The 18,809-nt window shown below is 52.4% G+C and overlaps 1 protein-coding gene across 1 annotated transcript in view; it reads right to left on the reverse strand.

Moving 5' to 3' along the window:
• TMED8 (transmembrane p24 trafficking protein family member 8) overlaps window positions 1-18,809 on the reverse strand; it is a 45,255-nt gene that overhangs the window by 7,466 nt on the left and 18,980 nt on the right. The window contains exons 3-5 of the mRNA XM_029597651.1: window positions 14,578-14,671; window positions 13,769-13,901; window positions 9,197-9,499 (exon numbers count right to left, since the gene is read on the reverse strand). Coding sequence (XP_029453511.1) covers window positions 9,197-9,499; window positions 13,769-13,901; window positions 14,578-14,671 — 530 coding nt within the window. The remainder of the gene's footprint in view (window positions 1-9,196; window positions 9,500-13,768; window positions 13,902-14,577; window positions 14,672-18,809) is intronic.

Raw genomic sequence — 18,809 nt, forward strand, 5'->3', positions numbered from 1 at the left:
ACCAAGCTGAGGTGTGGGACCGTCGGTTTACTGACCTCTCAGTGCAAGGAAGTACAACAGGGTTATAAGTTACTTGTAAACCGGCACGATGTGCAAACGGTTGCCGGTATATAAAATAAAATAAATAAATAAATAATAAATAAAATAGGGTCAAAATGCCCTGATTAAGGATAAAGAAGGGGTTAACTGTCAAACTGAATTCTTGGAAAATAATTTGAGACTTCTTAATTTTCCCAAAATAGATTTGCTCTCTCCCCATGATTTATTAAAACAATTCTTTCAGGAAATACTTAAAATACCAAAGGATCTATTTCCGGCTCTTCCTGAAAGAGTTGAAAACGACAGCAGTGGTAAAGCCCGTAGAGACAGACGATTTACATTTAACCGCTCTCTGGCAGGATTCTCAGCTGGAAGTTAAATCTCATGCAACTTTTCCTGTTTTTCGTTTTAGAACCCGATAAAGACAGGACACTGAAAATGTATTTTACTTTTCCCTGGTAGCAGAATTTTTATTTTTCCTACACAGACGCAAATCTTTTATTTTGTCGCTGGGTGCTTCCTTTGCCTTACATTAAATGGGGAGGCAACAAGTTTGGGTTTTACGAACCCGACCAGTTAGAAGGATTTTTCTCAAACAAAGAATTGCCAGCAGCTGAAAGTCAAAGAATCATAATACAGCTTGGGATCAGCATAAAATCGTCTTAAATCGTTTCCTCTCGTTAGCCTTTCGAGAGTACTAGAGTGGGCTATGCCACACCTTCTTTCTTCTTTTCTATTTTTATTTTGGAACTATTGATATTTTCATTTGATGTCAGAACTGTTTGGCTGTATTTGTTGAACTTCAATAAATAAATAATAAGTAAATAAAATGTGCTTCCTCCTGTCCCGACCATATCTCAACAGAGCTGGGACTGTAAGACTGGGAAGAAAAAGGAGAAACAGGAAGAGCGAATCTCTCTGTTCAGGGTTCACTGAAGCAGGTCACGCCATTAAGGGAAGGGAGCGTTTGCCTGGAGCTAGGAGAAAGCAGCGGTGCTTACCTGTAACAGGTGTTCTCCCAGGACACCCATGGGTGACATCATCAGATGGAGCCAGGCACGGAAAACGTATGTCACAGCTTCTAGAGCTTTGACTGGCACACTGAGCATGCCCAGCATTGCCACTGTCTGCGCAGCCACGCGGGGTCCCTCTTCAGTCTTGTATCAGTTTCCCAGACTGGAAAAGTCAGGGCCCTCGGATGCTGTGTGAATCCAATTTGCCTTAACCCCTGCCGTGGAAGCAGAGAGCAGTGATGGAGCCTCATCAAAAGTATCAGGCTTAGTGATTAAGGGTAGTAAGCGCCGCATCAGCAAGTTACCCCCGTGTTTATTTGTTCCCCAAACCATAAAAGCTGGGGCCCTTGTTGCTTGCTCTCTGAATCCAGTTCCCCTTTTCCCTCTGTCAATGAAGCAGAGAACAACGATGGAGCTGCATTAACAGTATCAAGGCTTCTTTGTTAAGGGTAGCAAGTGCCACACTAGCAAGTTACCCCAGTTACCCCCATGCACTCTTTTCTTTTTTTCCACCCACTGGTCCGAGGTTATACCGGGCCACCAATTTGCAAAGAACTGTAGCCTTGGGGAGGGGTTCAGCGTCTTGGATACAGTTGGCTGGCTTATGCTCCCTACGATGAAGTCAAAAAATCCCTTCCCAGCTGGGGCTTGGGAGTTGGCTGCTGCCTGGGACGGCCTCGGAGCAAGGGGCCGGAGGACAGTACTTCCTTTACTGGTAGAAAGACTTCCTCCGACCTTGCCTCTCAGACCTTCCAGCTGAGAAAGGTGGGTCAGAGCTGCTGGAGAGTCTCATGGTGGCCACCACATCCCTCCCCGTACCTCTGAAGAGATTCTCTCCTGTACACGGCAGGTTGGCCGCTCTTTCCTGTACCTCTAGTCGGAGAGCCGAGGCCCCACTGCCATTTCAAAAACAAACACCGTAGGTGGAGCGACCACACTGCAGACCCTGACGCACCAGCGACAGGAAGGCGTCTCGCTGCTGTTGAGGCAGCCGCTAGCCGCCTCACGCAGAGCTGGGAGGAGGTGATGCAGGCAATAAGCATTGTCCCCTGAAACTCCTTCCTCCCAAGAACATCCAGAGCTCTGTGATCCTTCCCCAGAGGCGATGAGACATGGGCGTTTGGCCTTCTCAAGAGTGGATTCGACCACTGCCAATTGGCGTGCCAGCTGACGCTTTTCAAATCCAGTAGCCTGTTGGACAGAGTAAACCCCGTCTGCCTTCCTGTTTACAGGAGGAACTGTGAGGCGGTCTCCCAAATCCTCAACAGCAACTCCTTAAGGATCTCTTTAGGAGCTTCCACGTCATTAATTGAAGAGGGACGGCTTCCGCCATCACCCATACAGAACTAGCGAAGGTCACGTCCTCAGGTGGAGACGGTTCTGAGATGAGACCCTCCGAGTAGGATTCTCCAGCATCGTCCTCTCAGAGGTCATATGGGGCCCTGCAAGCCTCTATGGAACTTCCTCCTCGGAGGAACCAGCAACGAGCTCCACATCAGCTGGGCATCGATGGCCTCCTGGGAACCAATGCCAGCTGGGTTGGTAATACACTGATGAGTACGTCGAGCCATTCCAGCAGGGAAAGCATTGATACAGTTGGAGCCGCTGGACTCTCTGCTCCAACTCCTCCTTGAAAGTTGCAGATGTCAAAACGGACTGGGAGGAAAGAAGGGTGGCCAGGTCTTCCTCAGAAATTCGAGGCAGATTTGGAGTCAATGCCGGGTGAGGCTGACGGGGAAGGAGGTGGTGACTCCACTCTTACCTATTGGGCTATATCAGCAACGATGTGGGGTATTTGAAGGGGGGGCTGGTCTGGATAGGTGGAGTAAGTGGGGGATTTTGCGGTATGGACAATTGTTTCAGGACTCTCGCATAAATTCCTTTGAGGACTTGCAACGTAAATACGACCTCCCCAGAGGGGAGTATTATCGTTACCTCCAGATACGACATTGCCTTCAGGACCCTTATATTAAAGTGAATGTGAGCAGACAATGCTCGGCGTTTGAAAGCTTGTGTAGTACAATGGAAGAATTAAAGGGGACCATTTCCAATATCTATGTTTGGTTATCCGAACAGGACTTGACCCGTCATCGCTTTCAGCAGGCTTGGGAAAAGGACTTAAATTTAAATTGGACTGAGTCGCACTGGAATACTTGCTTTCTACAAGCGTCCCGAGGAACTCTCTCGGCCAACATTATGGAAACTAATTACAAAGTACTGGCGAGGTGGTATCTGACGCCGGCCAAGTTGCACAAAATGTACCCAGCACAAGCTGAAACATGTTGGAGGAACTGTACGCAGAAGGGGACATATCTACATATATGGTGGGGATGCACCAAGATAACACCATTTTGGCAATGGATCCGGCAGGCGATAACACAGATGCTACGTATTCCGGTGTCTAACGACCCGGCACTTTTCTTGCTGTCAGACTTTCCAGAGGCGTGGCCACGGAGGGTGAGAAAGTTGGTGCATCACGTGCTTAGCGTGGCGCGCCAGGAACTGGCGGCACATTGGAGGCAGGACAGGCCGCCGGCCGCGGAGTCTGTTCTACAGCGGCTGTGGCTCATGCACTTGTGGTTTTACATAAGGGCCCAACAACAGGATACAGTGGCAAAACATGTTTTAATTTGGGAGCCCTTTTTACATTGGTATAATGCGCTCTGAGACGAGGGAGAGTACAGGGGACGTGAAAGTTCACGTGGGAAATGTGGTCCGGAGTGGCTGGAATATAAGGGTATGTTGACATTGCTGGGCTCCCACAGGACGAGATGTAGGCAGCCAATTCCTTAACTCTCATAAACGGAGCAATTCTCAACCAGGAAGAATGACACAGGGGGGGAGGGGTGGAAAATGTATGGCAAGACATTGGTTGTAAAAGCTTTATTGTAAGTTTAATTGCTCTGTATTTGAAGCGAATATGGCTATGTTATTGTTCCAGATGCCAATAAAATTTAAAAAAATGTAAAAAAAAGAAATTCGAGGCAGATCGGCGACTGACACCAGGACCGGTGGAGACTGTCACAGACCCCCAGCATCAATGGAGGAGAGGCACTCCTCAGCGCACGGTCGCTTCAGGGGTATTACGGCAGGAGCCAGTGCCTTCCCAAGTCTGGTACTGTGCATCAAAGGTGTCATAAGAACATAAGAAATTGCCATGCTGGGTCAGACCAAGGGTCCATCAAGCCCAGCATCCTGTTTCCAACAGAGGCCAAACCAGGCCACAAGAACCTGGCAATTACCCAAACACTAAGAAGATCCCATGCTACTGATGCAATTAATAGCAGTGGCTATTCCCTAAGTAAACTTGATTAATAGCAGTTAATGGACTTCTCCTCCAAGAACTTATCCAAACCTTTTTTGAACCCAGCTACACTAACTGCACTAACCACATCCTCTGACAACAAATTCCAGAGCTTTATTGTGCATTGAGTGAAAAAGAACTTTCTCCGATTAGTTTTAAATGTGCCACATGCTAACTTCATGGAGTGTCCCCTAGTCCTTCTATTATCTGAAAGTGTAAATAACCGAGTCCCATCTACTCGTTCAAGACCTCTCATGATCTTAAAGACCTCTATCATATCCCCCCTCAGCCGTCCTGTGTCGATGCTTCCTCAGCTTCTCTTGGTGCTCGGTCCGGTCTTTCCCTGGTGCTGAGATCGATGAACTCCATGTCCTCGACTTGGAAGAGACCGACAGAGGCCACTCCCCAGTGCCCCTATCTGCTGGCAGCATAGACAGAGCCAGCGGCCCCGACTGTTGATGGCTCAGTGTCCATCGGTGAAGTTCCAAGATCCTTTGGCGTCAATGCCACTGATGCAGACTTCGATGGCTCAGACTTTCTCGCCCCGAAGAGCTTCTCCATTTTGTCAAGGCGAGCGTGACATGCCTTGGGGGGGGGGGGGGGGGAGGAGAGGTCATTGGTTGCTCAAGTGGCACCCCTGGATATCGTGCGATGCCCCCAGGTAGAGGATACACCCATCATGTGAGTCCGTGATGGACAAAGTCCTCTGGCACTGAAACATCGACGGAAATCCGATGCGGCCATGATAAAGCGAAAAGAAGGGGCAAAAATGGGAACACCACGGGAGGAACGGATGCGAAACAAGATTTACTGAACCGCCAAAAAATCTGGCTGGATGCTAACAGGGACCTGCGCCGAGAAAAGACATGAAAAGGACAGGAAAAAAAAAATAAGGGATCAAAAAGTCTTCCAAGGCAATTTTTGAAAAAATGCCATGAGCTCAGAGAAACTGCAATGCATGGACATATGGGTTGGGGCAATGCTGGGCATGCTCAGTGTACCCAGTCAAAGTTCTAGAAACTTTGACATAAGTTTTCCATGCCGGGCTCCATCCGATGTCATCACCCACGTGTGAGGACTACCATCCTGCTGTCCTAGGAGAACAAAGTGGACAAAGCAATGGGTTCATCATAGGTTCTAGCAGCTCCACTGATGGTTCTGTTCAACAATTCTTGCAGACAGAAGTGTTGCCGGAGGAAGGAAGATGGAAAGATGTTAAGGCAAGGCTCTTAACTGAGACTTGGATGAGACATTGGCCGACCAATTCCTCAACCAGAGGAGCCTGCGGGCTGAAACCACCGACATCATTGTCCTGGAGGAGGTCCTGATGAGATCATACAACACATCAGTGCCATAGGCCACCACAGCTTCCAGCTGCTCCGCCTGCTGCGTCTCAGGTTCGGACAAGGACCTGTCAAGCTTGCAACTGCTGAACCCAGTACAAGCCTGCCCTCAACATGAAACTGCTACAGACGCTCGAATGCTACGAGCAGACTCCTCAAAAATCTTCTAGAGGTGCGCTTCCAACTTCCTAGCCTGAAGGGCCTTCAGGGCTGTATAACCGGCAACTGGAACAGTCTTCTTGGTAACCAGCGAAACGGACGCATCCACCTTTGGGACCTTCAGGAGTTCCAGTGTATCCTCTGGCAAAGGATACCACTTATCCATGGCTCTGCTGACCTTCAGAGGCCTGTGTCAGGAGCATCCTACTTCCTAAATACCAACGTGCTGACCGACTGGTGAAAAGGAAGAGACCTTGTTGGACCCCGGAGGTCAGTCATGACCAGGTCCACCTCTTCTCATGGGATCTTTCTACCCAGGTCTTCCAGAACCGCGGGAATCAAAGGATCCAGCTCCTCCCTGTGGAACAGCTGTACTATTTTGGGTTCATCCCCTGCCACTGTCGGGCTTTTGGCCAGCGCCTGAACTGGATCCTGGTCCACGAAACCCAGATCCGACCCAGATGGGCCCTGTGTCTGCGGATCCCCCACATCTGAGGCGTCAGAGGTGATCGCAGCAGTAGTTAGCGCCGAGGCCCCTTGTAGCCCCAGCAGCTCGAGAGGTCCTGAGCATAGTTTTAGCCTTCCTGACCTTATATGCTTTATGTAACAGGAGAACAAATTCAGATGAGAAGGAAGAAGAATTTGAATCTCCCTGGGAATCATCTTCGCCTGCTGCATGATTCCCTCCTCTGAGCCCCTAACTACAGGGGACAACGGAGGAGGGAAATCCTCGCGAGGCAGCTGAGAATGTGGACAAAATGGCCGCTGTTCCCGCGCTCAGCGGAAAGACCCCAACCACCAGCTGCCTCGCTGAAGAGAGCCTCCCGGCCGAAGCGGCTTTCACCCTTCCCGAGGTGTCCTCTCCCCCGGAGAGACACCGGCCCTCGCGGGAGAGACACGCTCATGCGTCTCCACGACCAGTGTGGCATGGAAACGTGGCGCTAGCCGCGGCAAAGCAAAACTAAAAGTACAGCCGCCCGATCGCCTGTGATGAAAGAATCGGGGCAAAGCCCGCAGTCCCACAGCAAACTCTTCTTTTCTTTAGAGTTTTTGGGGTTTTTTTGTTTTTTTTTTAAACAAAAACTTTACCAGGGAATGAAGGAAAATTAAAAGTTCCCTTGAAAGAAGACCCGGCAACGGGCTCTGTTCCTTCTTTAGTGTGAGGGAAGTGGAACCTCCTGCTTTCTACCTTGTCCGGCGACAAAGGACCGAGCAACCAAGGGTGCCCAACCCCCTGCTCGTCCACCTCACAAACCAGAAGGGATGGCCCCACTCGCACCTAACAACCCCCTGGGAGGCGAGCAAACTTGGAGTTTGAGGTTTCTCTCTTTTCATCTCAGACTGCAGGCCGGAGACAGAGAAATACTGAGGGACTGCAGGTGGCACACTGGGTTATGTACAGTGTCAGTGAGACTCTCTCTGTCTCCATCTGCTGGCAGGAAGACAAAACCCAGGAGTCTGGCCTGATCTGGGGACGTACAGGGAACTGCCGGAGAAAGAGAAATACTGAGGGACTGCAGGTGGCACACTGGGTTATGTACAGTGTCAGTGAGACTCTCTCTGTCTCCATCTGCTGGCAGGAAGACAAAAACCCAGGAGTCTGGCCTGATCTGGGGACGTACAGGGAACTGCCGGAGAAAGAGAAATACTGAGGGACTGCAGATGGCACACTGGGTTATGTACAGTGTCAGGGAGACTCTCTCTGTCTCCATCTGCTGGCAGGAAGACAAAACCCAGGAGTCTGGACTGATCTGGGGACATACAGGGAACTGCCGGAGACAGAGAAATACTGAGGGACTGCAGGTGGCACACTGGGTTATGTACAGTGTCAGTGAGACTCTCTCTGTCTCCATCTGCTGGCAGGAAGACAAAACCCAGGAGTCTGGCCTGATCTGGGGACGTACAGGGAACTGCCGGAGACAGAGAAATACTGAGGGACTGCAGGTGGCACACTGGGTTATGTACAGTGTCAGTGAGACTCTCTCTGTCTCCATCTGCTGGCAGGAAGACAAAACCCCAGGAGTCTGGACTGATCTGGGGACATACAGGGAACTGCCGGAGACAGAGAAATACTGAGGGACTGCAGGTGGCACACTGGGTTATGTACAGTGTCAGTGAGACTCTCTCTGTCTCCATCTGCTGGCAGGAAGACAAAACCCAGGAGTCTGGACTGATCTGGGGACATACAGGGAACTGCCGGAGACAGAGAAATACTGAGGGACTGCAGGTGGCACACTGGGTTATGTACAGTGTCAGTGAGACTCTCTGTCTCCATCTGCTGGCAGGGAGGCAACACCCAGGAGTCTGGACTGATCTGGGGACATCAGATACAGCAAAGAGATAAATGGTAGAAATAAGTAGAAGGAGCAATATTGTATCCGTCTTTGGCTCTAGTCCCAATGCATTTCGTATGCCAAATTTCACAGTTCTGCATTGCTCCTGTGCTCCCCCCAACGGCACTAGTACTCCTCAAGTTTCATACCTGAAAGCAATCTGATGACCCTTCAATGACTTGGCTCCTCACCAAATGTCACTGAGCTAGGTCTGTCTGTTCAGAAGTTGTGAGGGGACACACATGCAAAGACGGAAAGTGCAACACACACAGGCATCAGTACAATCCGATGAGCCCCTCTTCAGCTGAAAGGGCAAACGCTTAAATAGAAAGGAGGCGCTGGAGCAACTGAGAGGAAGAACAGTGGGAGAGATTGCTTTAGGGCAGGTGGAGGGACAAGCCTGGAGGATTAGTGGTGCTATGATGCCTGCCGTCAGCTTCCCTCTCCCCGCCTGCTGGGGCCCCGGTGTTGCACAGGAACAGGACTGGCAGGGGAAAGGATGCGAGGACTTTCAGACGGAGACCCACGGGTGCCTGCAGCGGCTCGCTGCGCCAGGGCTTTTATTCCATGGGAAAGCGCGCACGGAGAGGTGGAAAGGCAATAAATCCAAGGTGCGGGGTTTTCCTTCCCACTCCCAGAAACAGCGACTCTCAGTGCGGGCAACGACCCGCGTGGGGCTGCGGTGTGATCAGTGCTTTTAGCCTCGTTCAGGCAGGGTGACTGTCAGATGGACGGCTTTGAGAAGTGCTTCATGCTCAGCAGCAAACCCAGCCAGCATGGGCAGTCATCCACTGACAGAAAATCTTCTACGAAATCAAACAAACAAATGAACAAGATAGCCCCCTCTTCTGGGCCACAGGAAATGGGTTTGCAATGCTGCAGATCCTGTGGCCAGAGACCGGAGAGGTGGAGAGGTACAGGCGCCCCCCCCCCCTGTGTCCAGTGCCGCCGGCGGCAGCTTCACGCAAGCTCGTGTACGGTTAACGGCGGCGCGCCGACACTTACAGTGAGTTTCAATCCCATCCTCATCCTCCTCCTCGTCGTCGCTGGACTCGCTGACCTGGATGGTGATGGCAGTGCTGGTGACTGGAACCCAATCAAAGTAGAGGCCGAAGCCAATGTCGTAGTCATCGGTGGCAAACTCCCAGCAGACACGCTTACCCTCGGGGTGGGTGGGCACCCGCACCGTCACCACCTCTCCCCGCCTCACCACCATCCGTCCATTTTTCTCCCGGTTCATTTTAATCTTGAATTCTTCTATCTTAGGAGACGTCCAGGTGGAAGCTGGGGCCAACGGTGGCGGTGCATCTGCAGGAGGACAAGCATGGTAATGGGGGAGTTTTCCAGGTCAGGAGCAGAATTCCTGCTCAGCTCAATTTCACCAACAGTGTGCAATGTGCCAGACCTCACCTGTATGTATCATCACTAGCTCACTTCAGTCCTGCCCTGCAGCACTGCCTGCAAATCCAGTGCCGAGAAACCCCACCAATCACACACACAGCACTGCCAATGCACCTCCCTCCTACCCTGCAGCACCCCTGCTATTCCAGTACTGAGACCCTCACACACACACACACAGCTCTGCCAATGCACCTCCCTCCTGCCCTGCAGCACCCCTGCTATTCCAGTACTGAGACCTCACACACACACACACAGCTCTGCCAATGCACCTCCCTCCTGCCCTGCAGCACCCCCTGCTATTCCAGTACTGAGACCCCCCCACACACAGCTCTGCCAATGCACCTCCCTCCTACCCTGCAGCACCCCTGCTATTCCAGTACTGAGACCCCCCCACACACAGCTCTGCCAATGCACCTCCCTCCTACCCTGCAGCACCCCTGCTATTCCAGTACTGAGACCCTCACACACACACACACAGCTCTGCCAATGCACCTCCCTCCTGCCCTGCAGCACCCCTGCTATTCCAGTACTGAGACCTTCACACACACACACACACAGCTCTGCCAATGCACCTCCCTCCTGCCCTGCAGCACCCCTGCTATTCCAGTACTGAGACCGTCCCCACACACAGCTCTGCCAATGCACCTCCCTCCTACCCTGCAGCGCCCCTGCTATTCCAGTACTGAGACCCTCACACACACACACACAGCTCTGCCAATGCACCTCCCTCCTACCCTGCAGCACCCCTGCTATTCCAGTACTGAGACCCTCACACACACAGCTCTGCCAATGCACCTCCCTCCTACCCTGCAGCACCCCTGCTATTCCAGTACTGAGCCCCCCCACACACACACAGCTCTGCCAATGCACCTCCCTCCTACCCTGCAGCACCCCTGCTATTCCAGTACTGAGACCTCACACACACACACACAGCTCTGCCAATGCACCTCCCTCCTGCCCTGCAGCACCCCTGCTATTCCAGTACTGAGACCTCACACACACAGCTCTGCCAATGCACCTCCCTCCTGCCCTGCAGCACCCCCTGCTATTCCAGTACTGAGACCTCACACACACAGCTCTGCCAATGCACCTCCCTCCTGCCCTGCAGCACCCCCTGCTATTCCAGTACTGAGACCCTCACACACACACACACACAGCTCTGCCAATGCACCTCCCTCCTACCCTGCAGCACCCCTGCTATTCCAGTACTGAGACCCTCACACACACACACAGCTCTGCCAATGCACCTCACTCCTACCCTGCAGCACCCCTGCTATTCCAGTACTGAGACCCTCACACACAGCTCTGCCAATGCACCTCCCTCCTGCCCTGCAGCACCCCTGCTATTCCAGTACTGAGACCCTCACACACTCACAGCTCTGCCAATGCACCTCCCTCCTACCCTGCAGCACCCCTGCTATTCCAGTACTGAGACCCCCCCCCCACACACACAGCTCTGCCAATGCACCTCCCTCCTACCCTGCAGCACCCCTGCTATTCCAGTACTGAGACTCCCCCCACACACACACACAGCTCTGCCAATGCACCTCCCTCCTACCCTGCAGCACCCCTGCTATTCCAGTAATGAGAAACCCCACCCACACACACCAACAGCTCTGCCAATGCACCTCCCTCCTAGCCCTGCAGCACCCCTGCTATTCCAGTACTGAGACCCTCACCCACACACACACACAGCTCTGCCAATGCACCTCCCTCCTACCCTGCAGCAACCCCTGCTATTTCCAGTACTGAGACCCTCACACACACCACACACACAGCTCTGCCAATGCACCTCCCTCCTGGCCCTGCAGGCACCCCTGCTATTCCAGTCTGAGACCCCCCACACACTACAGCTCTGCCAATGCACCTACCTCCTACCCTGCAGCACCCCTGCTATTCCAGTACTGAGACCCCCCCCCCCCACACACACACAGCTCTGCCAATGCACCTCCTCCTACCCTGCAGCACCCCTGCTATTCCAGTACTGAGACCCCTCACACACACCACAGCTCTGCCAATGCACCTCCCTCCTACCCTGCAGCACCCCCTGCTATTCCAGTACTGAGACCCCCCCCCCACACACACACACACAACTCTGCCAATGCACCTCCTGCCCTGCAGCACCCCCTGCTATTCCAGTACTGAGACCCTCACACACACACACACACAGCTCTGCCAATGCACCTCCCTCCTGCCCTGCAGCACCCCTGCTATTCCAGTACTGAGACCCTCCCCCCCCTCACACACACAGCTCTGCCAATGCACCTCCCCTCCTGCCCTGCAGCACCCCTGCTATTCCAGTACTGAGACCCTCACACACACACACACAGCTCTGCCAATGCACCTCCCTCCTACCCTGCAGCACCCCTGCTATTCCAGTACTGAGACCCTCACACACACACACACAGCTCTGCCAATGCACCTCCCTCCTGCCCTGCAGCACCCCTGCTATTCCAGTACTGAGACCCTCACACACACAGCTCTGCCAATGCACCTCCCTCCTACCCTGCAGCGCCCCTGCTATTCCAGTACTGAGACCCTCACACACACACACAGCTCTGCCAATGCACCTCCCTCCTACCCTGCAGCACCCCTGCTATTCCAGTACTGAGACCCCCACACACACACACACAGCTCTGCCAATGCACCTCCCTCCTACCCTGCAGCACCCCTGCTATTCCAGTACTGAGACCCCCCCACACACACACACAGCTCTGCCAATGCACCTCCCTCCTGCCCTGCAGCACCCCTGCTATTCCAGTACTGAGACCCCCCCACACACACAGCTCTGCCAATGCACCTCCCTCCTACCCTGCAGCACCCCTGCTATTCCAGTACTGAGACCCTCACACACACACACACAGCTCTGCCAATGCACCTCCCTCCTACCCTGCAGCACCCCTGCTATTCCAGTACTGAGACCCCCCCACACACACACACAGCTCTGCCAATGCACCTCCCTCCTGCCCTGCAGCACCCCTGCTATTCCAGTACTGAGACCCTCACACACACACACAGCTCTGCCAATGCACCTCCCTCCTGCCCTGCAGCACCCCTGCTATTCCAGTACTGAGACCCTCCCCCCCTCACACACACAGCTCTGCCAATGCACCTCCCTCCTACCCTGCAGCACCCCTGCTATTCCAGTACTGAGACCCTCACACACACACACACAGCTCTGCCAATGCACCTCCCTCCTACCCTGCAGCACCCCTGCTATTCCAGTACTGAGACCCTCACACACACACACACAGCTCTGCCAATGCACCTCCCTCCTGCCCTGCAGCACCCCTGCTATTCCAGTACTGAGACCCTCACACACACACACACACAGCTCTGCCAATGCACCTCCCTCCTGCCCTGCAGCACCCCTGCTATTCCAGTACTGAGACCCTCACACACACACAGCTCTGCCAATGCACCTCCCTCCTGCCCTGCAGCACCCCTGCTATTCCAGTACTGAGACCCTCACACACACAGCTCTGCCAATGCACCTCCCTCCTACCCTGCAGCACCCCTGCTATTCCAGTACTGAGACCCTCACACACACACACACAGCTCTGCCAATGCACCTCCCTCCTACCCTGCAGCACCCCTGCTATTCCAGTACTGAGACCCTCACACACACACACACACACACACAGCTCTGCCAATGCACCTCCCTCCTACCCTGCAGCACCCCTGCTATTCCAGTACTGAGACCCCCACACACACACACACAGCTCTCCCAATGCACCTCCCTCCTGCCCTGCAGCACCCCTGCTATTCCAGTACTGAGACCCCCCCCACACACACAGCTCTGCCAATGCACCTCCCTCCTACCCTGCAGCACCCCTGCTATTCCAGTACTCAGACCCTCACACACACACACACAGCTCTGCCAATGCACCTCCCTCCTACCCTGCAGCACCCCTGCTATTCCAGTACTGAGACCCCCCCCACACACACAGCTCTGCCAATGCACCTCCCTCCTGCCCTGCAGCACCCCTGCTATTCCAGTACTGAGACCCCCCCACACACACAGCTCTGCCAATGCACCTCCCTCCTACCCTGCAGCACCCCTGCTATTCCAGTACTGAGACCCTCTCACACAGCTCTACCTGTGCATCCTAGCCCTAACCTGCAACAACCTCCTTTCATGAAAGCCTGTGGTCTCATCCCCTCCCAGTCTCTCACCTTTCTCTTCATCCTCTGACAACGGCAGCGAGTCCTGGAGAATGTCCACCTTCCCTGTGTGATCAGACTGAATCATGAGGATGTCCCCTGGCATTTTGCGGCCTGGGTGCCGAAACCTCCTGGTGCTGGCAGACTATGTGGAAGAAAGAGACCGTCAGTTGGCACCTGCTCTCTGTGACATGCAAAGGTGGTCTGGAGTCTCAATAAACCTCAGCAAGGAGACTTGCTCTTAACAAGCTCCAGATTCCACTCTTCAGTAAAGAGACGTAACAGGAAAGCCTGCTCTGCTGAAGCGAGAACTGTGAGCTTTAGTGATATCAGTTCACACGCTCCCATACTAAATAATCCCCCTGCGCCAGAGAAATGTAAACTCCGCTCACACAGGGAACAGGGTCTGCAGGGTAAGTGCTACTGTTCAGTCTGCTGGAGTCGCTCTCAGCGGCCTCCAAAGCCAAGTAAGTAATGCACACTGAACATCGGTTTCAGTTCAGATCCTGCGCATACAAGGACGGCCGTGAAACTCCTGCCGTTTACGGAAAACGTCCCCTACCTCTCCAGGCAGAGAGTGCATGTTCATCGGGGGCCATTCCCGGCCCCGGGCTGGCCTGTGGGGCCTGCAGGCAGAGGGGTGGACGCAGCCACTACCATAAGCGATTTGCTCACTCGAGTTGAAAGGTGAGGAAGACTCAGATGAGAGGGAAAATAAGGCAAAAAACAAGAGACTGGACGATAAAGCAGTTTGTCTGGCCTGAAAGTGATCTAGTCCGGCAGCTATCAGCAGGGAGTAAGGCCTGGACAGAGCCTCGCACCTTTTTGGAGGTCGTTTGGTCATTCTGCCCCTCTTCCTGCTCCCCGGCTGCATCATCACCGTTCCCAGAATCCACCCGTGATGCAGGTTGTAGCCTCTCGGAGAAAGATAAACATTGCAACGTTAACTTTCTGCAGCCAAGTGTCAGCCATGCTGTGTGTACAGAACCCTCCCTAACAATAAATACGGCTCACACACCCCCTCCAGCTCGCTGCTCCCGCGGCATCGTCCTGCACGCTCGGCCACACACTGCAGCTGCGACTCTGAGCAATAAAGCAAGCATAACACAGCCTCTGCCCTAGGCCTCCCCTTTCTAGTTGTATCTGAAAGAAGGGTCCCGACTTCTAGCCGTTGGGATTCCCGTGGTAGGTGGAAAACAGCCCAAGAGGCAGAGCGGGGGTTGAGGGGCACTGTTCCCCCTCTAAGCTGCACACAGTTTTCAACCCCCTCCCCTCGTGCAGGAGGTGATCCTCTCCTCTCAGTGCCTATCCCACAGCGGCCCGAAGACGGGAAGAGACCCCCAAAACTCCAGGTGCTCCTCCTTCTTCCTGCATAGGCGGCCCCGGAAGAAAAAGGTTGCCGGAGCCGCGCGGGCAGGAAGGAGGAGCAGGGCCAGCCCAGGTGCAGAAAAGCAGCAGTGTCTCGTTGCAGGGCCGCCATGGGTCCCATCTCGCGGCAGCCCAAGAAGAGGAGGCTGAGGCTCTGTGGAATGAGGGCGACAGCATGTAAAAGTGGGAGCCAGAGTGCGCGTGTGAGACAGCATGCGAGAGTGGGAGCCTGTGTGTGACAGAACATGCGAGTGAGAATCCAGAGGGAGCACAGAGGAGAGGATCACCTTGTGGGTGGCTGAAAGGAATCAGTAAGTTCTGCTTGGGAAACTTTTTTAAAGATTTGGGGCATATTATTGAGTGTGTTTGTTTTTTTACATAGTCAGTAAAGCAGCTAAGAAACAAGTTAGTGTGTTTGTTTTTCCCCAACCCTCTCATCCCTCTCCCACCCACCCTTAGCTCACCCTAGAAAAGTGGAGAAACATCCACTGAATCCCTAGGAAAATACTGCACGCTAACCAATAAAGCAAAAAACAGAGACACAGGGTGATGTTCAATTCTCAATGTGCATGGCTTTTTACGTGGGCCTATGCAGAGAGTGGGTAATTTTACATTATTCATTTATGGTTCCTACATTGCGCTTCCTTAACTTTTAGTAGGATGTTTATGTTTTATTTTATATTTTAGTCTAAGTTTAACAGCTATGGTTTAATTTCATTTCTACTTTGTAATTTTAGCTGTTATTATCTTTTATTGCTATCTATTGTATTTTCCCTGTTTTAATGAACTGTACACCGTTGTGAAGGTTTTTACTGATGTGACGGTCTAAAAACCAAATAAACCATAAATTGTCTTTGATGTTGTTAAATATTTACTTAAGGACCCGACTTCATCCATCCCGAGAATCTAACTTCTCATAGGCCGCCTGCAATGAATATGCCACAGCCTTTCTAGCCCCTGTTCTATTGTAAACCGGTACGATAAGACACCGTCTTGAGTATCGGTATAGTAAAAGAATTTAGATAAATAGACAAAATCAACAGGTTAAAAACCCAATGCCCAATCTGTTCTCACACAAAAACACCTGAAGATACACATGGCCTGGCTACATGGTCCATTTCCACATAGTATCTAAATATGAAGTTAGTCAAATCATAAGCAAAATTAATCCCACTATTCGTCCTCTTGATCCAATCCCAATCAGTTCCTTGAAGTTCACTGACAATCACAACCGTAATTGGCTACCGGACCAAGGCACACCTGTGAGGGATCTCAGAAATCGCCTTTGAAACCTGACTCCGTCTCTATCTGCTGGCAGGGGGGCACAACCCATTGGTCCTGACTCCATCTGGCTACACGCTAGGAAACGTGCGTTTTCCATTGCGGGCCCAAAACTTTGGAGCTGTCTACCGGAGATGTTACACTTATGCCAGAAAGAAAGATTTAAATATGAACGAAAAACACGCCTATTCAAAAATGCATATAACCTGGGGGGGGCGCTGTTCGCGGCGCACGCGTGCAGACGCGTGAGAGTCGGGCTCTGTCCACCCACCCACTAAAAGTCCCTCGAAACGGCTTCTAATAGCGGAAAACTCAGCGAACTGTTTCGAAACAGCGAGTAGTATAATCAGCGCTCACCGGAGCTATGACCGCGAAAAGCAAGACGACTGATTTGCGGCAGTTTTCCTATGAGAAGTTGCCGGGAGAGACGGGGCAAGATGGCGCCGAAACCGAAAGCGCTGAGGCGCGCTCCCACGGAGGGCCGTTAGATCAGCCAGCCGCTAGCGGAATTAACGCAGGGGAGCTAATCACCCGGTCTGAAATTAGAACCTGGTTTCTTGAAATCAGGGCTGATCTGAAACAGCACAGAGAGGATATAATGGCGTCCGTGGCAGACCGAAAAGACGACCTGGCTGCACCGGGACACAGGGTGGACGCCGCCGAAAACAGAACAGATGCCCATGGGGAGTCCATTAACTCTATCATCACTAACTTAACAGACCTGCACAAGAAAGTAGAGGACCTTGGGAATAGGAGCAGGCGCAATAATCTGCGCATAAGGGGAGTGCCGGAGGCTCCTGAACATGCAGAGGTTGCAGAGATTGCATCTCAAATTTGTGCACACATCTTGCTCCAAAACGCCTGCGACAGAGACGGCGACCACAGCATCAGCGACAAAGGAGGACATAAAATTCGAGAGCAAGCACCGCGCACTGGGGTCTAGAACGGATCAGAGGCCCAGGGACATCGTATTGTGCTTTTCCAGTTTCCCTCTCAAAGAAAGGATCTACGCCACAGCTCGAAGTCTAAAGGATATTAAACGGAATAACCACCAGCTATCCATCCACCAGGACCTCTCTCCTGTTACTCTGAAGAAGAGATTTGAGCTGCGGGAGGTCACTGCGCAACATCAAGTACCGGTGGACCTACCCTTTTGGGCTTACTTTCCAGGTTCAGGGGGTAGGATATAAAATCACATCGCTGGAGGACGCCCCTGCAGTTTTTTCCAAGGCCCAAATACAAGTCCTATTTCAGCAACCCAGAGTGCCGCAAAATCAACTCTAAATGGACAAAGGAGGGAAACGACTGAGGCGGCACGCCGACGCTCGCAGCTCGGCGATGCCGGACCAAGGGTGACTTTACTCTGTTCGCTGAGCCACACTGAATCTTTCGTACTTTATTTCACAATGTGAAGGAGGTCCATGAGCCTGCATTTTTCTTAGCTGACTTGGACAGAGTTCATTTTTGTTTCCCAAGCTATGGCTTTTTTGTGGGCATATAAGATATGGAAGACACCTCCACAGAGTTTGTTTTCTCAGATGGGACTTTTGTAGTTTCCTTCTTGCATACGGTTTATTGTTGTGGGTGGGGAGGTCACGGAGGGAGAGGCACACATTGCATGCTCTGCGGCAGACCTCCAGAGGAGGAGTATCCCTTAAAGGTTAAGCGGGATACCATCGGACTATATAGGGGGTGTACTGGGGTTCCTGGTTGTTCGCAGTGGAACATGTGCCCTCTACAGGGGAAGACTGGTGTTATTGTTATAGGTATGGGAGGAAATAGTGTGGGATTGTTTCAGGATGTTGGATTATATCGGTTCATGGGGCAGAGATAAGTTGGTTGCACTCTACTTTGGGTTGAATGGCGACTAAAATATTATCACTTAATGTGAAAGGGATCAACACACCGCGGAAACGCTCCCTACTACAGAGAGAAATGCAGAGGCGAGGGGCAGGGGTGGTATTTGTCCAAGAGACTCATGTGCGGCAGCATGACCAACGGCTGTTGCATTTTCCTCAGTACTCTGTCACACACTGGGCAGCCAGTACAAAACCCACTAAATATGCTGGGGTGGGTATACTGTTCGCCTCCACTTTTGTACATGAAGAATTACAGCATGTATGTGATCCACTGGAGCGGTATGTACTGGTTAAAATTAGGGTGGGGAAACAGGTATTCACCCTGGTCAATGTCTATTTCCCTAATGTACAAAAAGTTCAGTTTATAGTGGAGCTTGATGCATCGCCATCTTGAGGGGGAACTTATAATAGGGGGAGATTTCAACTTTGTGCAAAATCCGTCGCTGGATTCTAGTTCTGGGAAGACCGCTGATCCCCAGACTCGTAGGAAGTGGCGCTCGTTCTTAGAGGACTGGAGCCTAGTAGACATATGGAGGGACAGATAG

Source organism: Rhinatrema bivittatum, chromosome 4, assembly GCF_901001135.1.
Source record: "Rhinatrema bivittatum chromosome 4, aRhiBiv1.1, whole genome shotgun sequence".
Classification (NCBI taxonomy): Eukaryota; Metazoa; Chordata; class Amphibia; order Gymnophiona; family Rhinatrematidae; genus Rhinatrema; species Rhinatrema bivittatum.